General features: G+C 37.1%; 1 protein-coding gene across 1 annotated transcript; it reads left to right on the forward strand.

Moving 5' to 3' along the window:
- Nucleotides 1–1,470: 1,470 nt before the first annotated feature.
- On the forward strand, nt 1,471–6,721 carry LOC147407899 (uncharacterized). The gene is given in 9 exon segments (XM_086436678.1): nt 1,471–1,686; nt 2,103–2,585; nt 2,588–3,354; nt 3,448–3,538; nt 3,705–3,862; nt 3,958–4,009; nt 4,550–4,629; nt 4,750–4,843; nt 5,010–6,721. Coding segments are annotated over 8 exon segments (2,238 nt in total). The 5' UTR covers nt 1,471–1,686; nt 2,103–2,188; the 3' UTR covers nt 5,609–6,721.
- Nucleotides 6,722–10,168: the final 3,447 nt, after the last annotated feature.

The raw sequence follows: 10,168 nt of genomic DNA on the forward strand, positions 1-10,168 counted from the left end.
ATAAAGAGATGATTACTTTAATTAATTGTCATTTTCTTCATCTTTTTAAAATTTACTTATAATTTTATATATGTAAAATTTGAAATACATTTTTAGGATAAATAATTATAATTTTGAATTCTTTTACGCATTACTTACATTTATATAAGTCCTTATCATTACTATATAATCTAGTATTAATCGAGAATGAATTAACCCGAACAACTCGACCAACCTGACTTGAGTTGGGTTCAAGTTGGTTTTTGTTAGGTTTGGGTTGGGTTCAAATTGATTCCCAACACAATCCAATCTATCCAAGTTGAAGACTTACCTTGCACCCTCTTTCTTTTCCCCTATTTTATTTCTTCAGTATTTTTCCATAGAGAAGAAGAAGAAGAGAGTTGTGAAGGAAAGGTGGTAATAATGGGGAAGAATAAGAGAGAAAGGGGGTGCATTTTGTGGAAATAAGGGGACTCGGGTGATTTTTCTTTTAAGGTGGGGGTGCGTTTTAATGAGATGTAGGGTGCAAAGAGTGCTAATCTTTCCTACTTGAACAAAATTATATATTTAAGGGGAGAAGAGAAGAGAGGAAATTGTGACCAAAGGGTATAAAGGTAATTTGAAGGATAAACTAGGGGTGCACATGGTTCGGATTGATTCGGATTTTGGCAAAATTGGAACCGAACCAAACATGATCGGTTCTACAAATTTGAAACCGAACAAATCCAATTACCCTATAGAACCGAACCAATCCAATCCAATCTTGGTTCGGATTGGTTCTCGGTTCTCATACTTATTGAAGATAGATACCTTCTTCCTCAATCCAAGCATTCTATCTCCTCCAATCTTCAAACCTTAAAAACAAGTAGGACTTTTTTTAAACGTGGACTTTGGGATAATAAAAAAATTAAAAGGAAGAAGAAGAAAGAACTAAAAAACCGAAATTTTTATTTTTTAAATATATATATTATATATATATATATATATATTTATTTATTTATATATATTTATTTATTTATATATAATTGGTTCGGTTTTCGGATTGGTTCGGTTCTATTATATCCTAATCCGGAACCGAACCAAATTAATCGGATTTTTTTTCTTCGATCCGTACCCGAATCGTGTGTGTGTTTAATCCGAACCAATCCAATCCAAAAGCTTCGGATTGGTTCGGATCTCGGATTTACCCAATCCAATGTGCACCCCTAGGATAAACAGTAGGTAGTACCGTAATAGTAATATTGTTCGTTAAGAGTTATGAAAGGGTACAATGGTAATTTGAAGGATAAATAGTAAGTGTTGTCCGTTAAGAAGTGGTGGTACAATGGTAATTTGAAGGATAAATAGTAAGTCTTGTCCGTTAAGAAGTGGTGGTTAAAGAAGTGGAGCTATTAATGGGGGCAAAACTATAATTAAGAAAGAGAATGACTGAAGAGAGGCGCAGTACGCACACATACACAAACACACCTCACGTCTCAAAATCTCGTTAACTGGGCCTACATCACGACAATCGAGGCTTTTATTTTTCTCTCTTCCCTTGAAAAATATTACATTTCTTGTTTTTTTTTTTTAGTCTCTCAGTCTCTCACAACTTACAAGAGAAGTTGTGTGTGTGTGTGTGAGAGAGAGAGAGCGTTGCAGAGCTGGCAATAGCCATGGACGATTTAGTTGTTTTTTAGGTTTGAGGGAGTTTTCACGGAAACCCAGGTTAGCTAACCCCACCCCGAATCACCTCTGTGTTTGTTTACTCTCTCTCTCTCTCTCTCTATATTTTTTCTTCTTCCAAATTTTATGTAATTTTATTGTATTTAAATGGATGTGAAGTGTGTAAATGATTTCTTCAAATGTTCTTATATATGATATTTGTTTCTTGTTATAATCTTATTTCTTAGGATTTGGTTTGATCTCATTTGTATCGAAAGTGTTAGAGATCTGAGGTTTGTTAGAAATCGTGGTTTTTTATTCTTGTAGTTGAGACTTGGGAAGACCAGGTTCAATGGGCTTGTATTGAAATTTGGGCCTTTTAATGTTTTTTATTATTTCTTGAAGTTTTGACATTTGTTGATCTCCTTCTGATCTTGGTTTCTGGGTTTCTCTTTTCTCCCTTTTTTGCTCTTTTTAAGGAGGGAATTTAGAAACGTTGCCTAGGGTTTAAAAAAAGGGAGTTTTTTTTTTGAGTTGGTGTTTCATGGGTTGAGTTGAAGGAACAATGGGAAGTTGCAGAAGAGAAGATGAAGATGATTGGTTCTTTGATACCCGGGAGGAAATTACTTCAATTTCTGATTCGGGGTCCGATTACCCGGCCAATTTCGAGTTTGGTTCTAGTCTTGGCCTTATTGATTGGGTCTCTTGTAATTTCCGAAACCATGTTTGGTTTAAGAACCCAGACAGTGTTCAAGAACGGCGCCACAAATTCCTTAAAGTGACGGGTTTAATTCTAGATCAGATTGAGAACGAAGACTCTGAGGATCTCTCTGGTGATGAAGTCACATTGGAGATTGATCGAATTATGAAAAATAGTGGGGCCGTGATGGAGCATTCTGATTTGGAATTGGAAGATATATTTTCGTCTAGTCGATCTTCCATGTCTTGTTGGTCCAATGTTGCATTGGATTCATCGAAGATGGGGTTTCAGAGGAGAATTTTGAGTGTAGAATCAAGAATTTGGACGATGGAACAGAGTTTATTGCAGATGAATTGGGGGAGGATGGTATGCTGAGTAGACTTCGACAAGTGGGTTCGAACAGATTAGTAACTGTCGAAGAGTTTCAAAGGGGTCTCAGGTTATCTCCTTTGGTTCGACAAGTAACGAGGAGAGAAATTTTGGAAGCAAGCAATTCAGTGGAGGTGACTAAGAGGAGAGTGAAGAGGGGGTGGTTAAGGAGATTAGGGGCTTTAGCTTGCATTGTGGATAGGCAAGGTGAAGGTGATAAATCGAGAGTTAGGAGAGTTAGGGTTCGCCCATGTAGGAAGCGATCCAAGGAATTCTCAGCTCTTTATACGGGACAAGACATCCAAGCTCACAATGGTTCAATCTCAACAATGAAGTTTAGTCTCGATGGGCAGTATCTCGCAAGTGCGGGTGAAGATGGGATCGTGCGTGTGTGGCAGATAATGGTGAATGAGAGATCAAATGAAGGCAACATTCCTGATACCGATCCTTCCTCTATATACTTCACTCTGAACCATTCTTCTGAATTATCCCCCCTCTTTGTGGAAAAAGGAAAAAAGGATAAATTCAAGAACTCAAGGAAAACATCAGAATCAGCGTGTGTCATTTTGCCCCCCAACACCTTCCGAATATCAGAAACGCCACTCCACGAGTTCCATGGTCACAGTGACGAGGTCTTGGATCTTTCTTGGTCAAAGAATAAGGTTAGAATTTTTGTGGAAATAACTTCGTTTTCCTATTATTGAAGAAATTTAAATTTTAAATGGTTTATCTTATAATCTTTAAACTTTGTGCAGTACTTGCTCTCATCCTCTGTTGATAAAACCGTTCGATTGTGGCAAGTAGGATCAAGCTTTTGCCTCAAAGTGTTCTCACATAATAATTATGGTGCGTCCTTGGCTGCTTGTGGATGTTACTTACTGACGTGAATTTGGTTACTGAGATTCAGTTACCAATGATTGGTCCGTTGGGGTATGATATTGATCTTTTGATTCATGTTTGTCTATATTTACCCCCACATTGATTTGTTTGTTCTTGTTAACATGTTCTGTAGTGACGTGCGTTCAGTTCAACCCTGTCAATGATAATTACTTCATCAGCGGCTCAATAGATGGGAAAGTTCGTATCTGGGCAATTCGTGGTTGTCAAGTAGTTGATTGGACTGATATAAGAGAAATTGTCACTGCCGTGTGTTATCGCCCCGACGGGCAGGTTTGATGACTGGAATTTCTTTCCCTTATCTTATTGTTGAAATTAGAACGGTGACTTTGTTTTTACTAAATTATCTCCGTATTTGATTTATGCAGGGAGGAGTAGTTGGTTCCATGACTGGCAATTGCTGCTTTTATGATGCATCAGGTAGGAAAACTTCCTCCAGAACACCATTTCCCTCTCATGAGCAAATTTGGCTTTTACTTGAAGCATTTTTCAATGGACCAACAGATAATGCACATAATTTGATAAAATGCTACCTAATAAATGAGTTTAACATGATGGATGGGATACATGTGCATGGCTTTGATTTTGGAATTTTTTACTCATCTCTGCTGCTCGTATTTTTTTGTTTGTTTCTAGAACCTTGTGTCTCTAGTAAGCGAAACCATACCATCACTGGTCTTATCTAACACATCAAGATGGTAAGCCTGCATTCAACCTAAACTTAAGTTTGAGTATACCATAAATAGGCTTTACTGGGGAAGAAAAGGAAACCCCATATCGCCAAATCCCAACTTGATTGATTTTCTTTTAAAACTGCATTGGCTTATACTGGATTGTAATTTGGGTCATAAATTATCCTTAAATTAGACTGATACAGAATAATAGTTGATATGTAATTTTTTTGACAGAAAGAAGATGGCCTTATTGAATGCCAACTAATTTTTATTTTCCCATGATCAGATAATCATCTGCAATTGGGTGCTCAAATATGCTTACGGGGAAAAAGGAGGTCCCCTGGAAAGAGAATTACCGGCTTTCAGGTAGTCATCTCTTTCCATCTCTTGGTTGTTTTACACATCTATTTTTTTCCTTACATTTCTATTTTTTGCATATTATTATGACCTACTCTTCCTTGGTATGCCTTTTTTCTTCCTTTCCAGTTTTGCCCGAGTGACCTGAGCAAATTAATGGTCACTTCAGCAGATTCACAAGTTCGAATTCTTGATGGAGTTGATGTGATCTGCAAGTACAGGGGTGTGTAGTTATCCTTTCCTATTATTTCTTATCCTGTTCAGGGGTCTAAATTAGTAGTTGTAATTGTAAATCCAATACGTTTATTGGGTATTCAATATACTATTTATCCAAAATTCAAATTGTTTAATTTGGAACTTTATTTCTTATACGTCTTCTCTATCTTTAGGTCTTCGGAATGCAGGAAGCCAAATATCAGCATCTTTCACTACAGACGGGAAGCATATTGTTTCGGCAAGTGAGGATTCTAATGTCTATGTCTGGAACTTCAGTAGTCAGGATGGACCATCACTCTCCCAAGCAAAGAGCATTTGGTCTTGTGAGCGTTTCGTTTCCAATAATGCATCAGTTGCTATACCTTGGTGTGGCATGCAGTCTGGGGTCTCTGTTGTCTCAGCTCCATCTGGAACTCATCCATCCTATCAAGTGCCACGGACCCCCCTGAGAACTAGTCCTGAAAATGGATGGCAGCATTTCCAGAACTCACACAACACATTGCAGCCCTTATCTTCTACTGATTGTTTCTTGAGCCATGGGTTGTTCTTGGATGTTTTGCCTAAGGGATCCGCAACTTGGCCGGAGGAGAAGCTTCCCACTTCAAGCTCACTGACTGTTTTGTCTTCAATGTGCAAATCCCACTATAAATTTCTAATGACTTCTTGCCAGAGTACATTTACTTCTCATGCATGGGGCTTGGTGATTGTAACTGCGGGGTGGGATGGACGGATCCGTTCGTTCCACAATTATGGATTACCGGTTCGACTTTGAAACCTCAAGAGGCCCAGAATGGTTGATATGAGTGATCCCCATTTTTGGTTTGCATTTTGACCTGTTATAGGCCCCCCTTGGTTGGGATTGAGCCAAACATGTGAAAGATGGCGCAGGGGTGTGGGGATGATAGTATATTGTGTTGGGTGCTTGGATCGTAATCCCAAATCGCATCAGCAGCATCTGTGGCTACAACAGGTCCAGGTACACATAATTCCTTTTAGGCATGTGCAGTGTTGATGAAATTCGAGAAAGCTTGGTTTCTTTGGTTGGGGCCCATCATCTAGGTTTTGGTGGTGGTGTTCTATATAATTAAATCGTGACACGTGGCAACATTTTCCATGGTTCTAGTGAAATCCGGCAGTTGGTATCCAACAAGTGGCTGTGGTTTGCTCATTTGGATTTCGATATCCAGCTTATTTATACGATTCTTTAATTTTTTTATTTGAAAATTTCATGGCCGCATGCCCGCAAAGAAGTATTATAGAGGGGGTCGTGTTAGGAGGTTCATCCGAAGTATATAATACGATGTGTATAAGGTATCTACAGGGTCTTGAGAGCTATTGCTTAAATAGGAGTGGTGGAGGGGAAGAGTTGGTGGTTGAGAGTTATCCATGGAAATTTAATGGAGATATCTGTGAGGTCTCAAAAGCTTTTTCTTCAATGGGAGTGGAGGGTAAGAGATGGAAAATAACCGGAGAACTTTAACCTTTCATAATGTGTTGTTTGGTTGGGTTAATTGAGTTATTTTGTCTGCCACTAAGATGGACCCATCCCTAAGTGGGTGTGTGTCATTTCAGATGAAAGGACTTATCTCTGCTTGGTGTGGGACTCCAATTTCTAGAATGCTGATGATTCGACTTTTGGGTTCCTACGCCACTCTTTTTGTTCTACCTCATCTGCTCAAGACTGTCACATGGGTATGGCCGATCAAATCACTAGCTACGTACCCTGGGCCCTGCATGGACTACAGGTAGTCCCTAACCCATTTCACTAATTGAGTTTCATGTAATTTTATTTTTCATCTCTTTGGATGGTCTTGGGTTCAAGTCGTCTTAACTTGAAGATATATATCAATGATTCCAATATATATATGTTTCTATAATTTACTTTCGGGAAAGAAAATTGTTGTTTTTGGGTATGTTGGTGTTTGTAGTAGAAAGGTTAGGATGTCAAAATTAATAGAGGAAAATGATAGAGATCTGCTGTTTTGGACCCTCTGATTAGTTGGTCATGTTGTCCACTTTGGGCTATATATTTTTACGAACTGTTAAGTTGGCATTTGATATGGCTCCATATAGAATTGAATGGGGAAACTTTATTTGGTTCTGCCACGCCAGATATTTGGGCTAAGGATTTAATGATGATGACGATGAAGTTGGTAGTTTGTTGGATGACAATTAGGAAAATAAACACCTATTTGTGGCCTAAATTGTTGCAACTTATTCTCCTCCCATGTGCAGCATGTTCATGATGGACCCCTCAATGCACATGACCAAACTTAACAAAGGGTGGACCTACCTTTCAAAGGAAAAAAAAAAGGGGTTGACCCAATGAGAAACCCTTATCTGATATCTTTTATTACCAAATTTATCTTTACCTACATTGTCAGTACTCCAAGGTCTTGAATGTCATTTTCTTAGGGATAAATACAATTTAAAAGAAATTTGGTGCTGTTTTATATTTTCAAAACAGTATATTTTTTTTTGGTGGGAACAAATGTTCTCAGTACATCTACTTCTGGCTCGTTGTGCTTATGAGAAAGAGCCAAGATATTTTCATTTCGTAAGTTTTGGGATACATTTCTGTGTCCTGTGAAAAGAACAGTGGTCCGTCTTGTGTGCCCGTTTGGATGATAATACTTTTTCTTTGCTCTGAGTGGGGTTCTTTTCTACCACCACACCAAAGATGATGATAATGTTTTGGACCTTGGGTGGTTAGTGTTTGACATGCTGAAGTGTGGTAATTAATAGAGTGATCTTGAAATTCCAATATTAGATGGAAATATGAGTTTTTCCCATGTCAGCTCTCCTCATGCAAGTAGAAAACCCGGCCTAAATGAGGAACACATTTTCATATTTTCTGTGTAGTAAACATTTAATCCAAATTTCTGGGTTTTATTCCATATTTTCTTTGTTGATTCTGTCTTTTTGGATGTAATTTCAAATTTCCTTTTTGAATTTTATTTAAAAGTAGTGTTTCTGTATTCTATAATATTGGTGTGCCTGAGCCCATCAGTGTACAAAATACATCACGGATCTCTACAATACATGGTCGGGATTGTGAACATATTAGTTCATTTCCATGACTACCAATCCCATCCTTTTATGTGTATGCATATATGGTGTTGGTTTAAGTGGTAATATTTTGTGTGTCAAATTTGGTGTGGCAATAGAATGGATCAAACCAACAATCCGATATTCATTGAATTGGTCCTTATCAAATTGTAATATTTGAATCTAAAAATCCGATCCAGTGGCACTTGGTTTGGGTCTGGATCGGATCAAATCCAGTTTGATATTTGAAATATAAACAAACATATAATATATTATAGGATAGAGTAATGGTTGGTCTAAAACCAATTTTGGATCCTTACCAGAATCCAAATCCTCAGTCCAAAACCAAAGTTAATGAAGTGGATTTTGGTTGTGATCAGATTCATGGAGAGCCCTAATTGTATTATTGTACTCTTAGACAAGCATGCCTGTACTACATAGTTTTATTGTACTATGCTAAGCCCATTTTTCTTGTTCATTCCTGACCTTATAATACACAATTTTCTCCTAATCTCTTTCCTTAACTTCGACCTTCGGACTCCTAACTGGTCGGGCTGACTGGAGATGATGCTTTGATCCCATATATTGTACCATGTGGGGCCGTGGACTGCTCAATCGATCTCTCTTAGTTGTAAGGTCCTTCTACCTTAGGTGTCGATCCCCGTTCTTTCCCATCTCATTTGAGTAAGTCCAAAACAATTTAGTTGAAGAATATATTAATTCGATTTGTTTACTTTGAAAACAATCATATCTTTGATCATATAATACTCTGTATCTATTTTCTTTCATCTCTATGTAGTAGATTATACAAAAGGTGAAATATTAGATCTGTACCACTTAGGTTTTATTATAAAGAGTCTCATTTATGAATATTATATTATATTTTCAAAAATATTGTCTTAAAAATAAATCTTTTCAAAATTTTTGTATTATAATTCTGTTCATAAAAATTCGAAGATTTACTCGGTTCAATCATGGAACCTCTGGTAATGTAAAAAGAGATTTTTCTTTCAAATAATCCAATTCTACTTATGCTATTCTATAAGAATTTGATCAGACCCTGTATAACAACTGATTCAGTCTGATTCTTCATTGTCGAAATCCTATCCCAAATATTTGGGATTGGCTGGTCCTGAAATGAATCATGTTCCTTTATTCAATTATATTTTCTTCTTGAAAGTGTACTTGTTAGAGTTTTTTGGAGCGTATTGTTAAATGCATCGGAGATCCAACCTTAAATTGTGTCACGTTTGCTGGATATCTGGGAGTCCCCACACCTGTCATGTCGATGCTACTAGAGAAATCACAAACTTCCCGCTCCTTAAACCCCTAGAGATCTCGATAGAAACCCAAAGAAAACCACATTAGATTGCCAATGTGGTAATCCGTCAAAATTATGTATATTTGAATCTGAGTTTCTCCGTTAAATCAAGAGGGCTGTGGTATTAGATTGTCAATGTGATAATCTATTTAAGCTCAAAGACCTTTGTAAGAATTAAAATTTTACCAAGTTAGTAAGAAAAGTGTGTTTCAATTTTTTATAGAGATTCTATTGCCACTCCAACTTTTGCTAATGGCACTCCAATTCATATGTGTTTTCACCCAAAAAAAAAAAAAATTCACACATCTTGGGTGGTGTTAGTAGAAGTTGGTGTGGTAATAGAAGCACTATTTTCTCTCTCTCTTTCGCGGGAGTATTGATGCTACAGGCACTTTAGTAGAACTAGACCCTGGAGAGACACATATGAGAGGACTTGCTTAGGTTCTTCCCTTTCATCCCATAGAAGCCAAGGTCTTCAATTAGGTACAACATTAACCCTGCACCCACCCAATCATTCTCTACGAAAAGTTCTTGAACCACCTCATGGGGTCGTTATCTTCTATTATTCCATTTTTTTTTAAATGTCATTCATGGTTTTAAAACTGGTTTTGACGTCTCATCTCACCCATGAATGAGATTGAGTCATCTCGGATGAGTTTTCTGATACATTTGAGTTGTCTTGTTTAACAATGAGAAAAATGAACTGTGATTTTAAATCTCATCTGAAACGATTGATTTGTCTATCTGTTTGTTGGTGGACAATACCGAGACAGACGAGATTTAAAATCATGATGTCAATGCTTAGATCATTTTTTTTTAAAACAGTCCTCATTTTATTAACTGATATGGTACAAAATTATTGAGAGTAATTTTTTAATTTTTGAAGTGTTATTTGTGATTCTTTCAATTGTTTTATGGGTAAATTCTCAAATAATTACAATTTTTTTTTGTTGATATTTTTGA

The sequence above is a fragment of the Akebia trifoliata genome, chromosome 3, assembly GCF_017979445.1.
Source record: "Akebia trifoliata isolate Shusen 1 chromosome 3, ASM1797944v1, whole genome shotgun sequence".
Classification (NCBI taxonomy): domain Eukaryota; kingdom Viridiplantae; phylum Streptophyta; class Magnoliopsida; order Ranunculales; family Lardizabalaceae; genus Akebia; species Akebia trifoliata.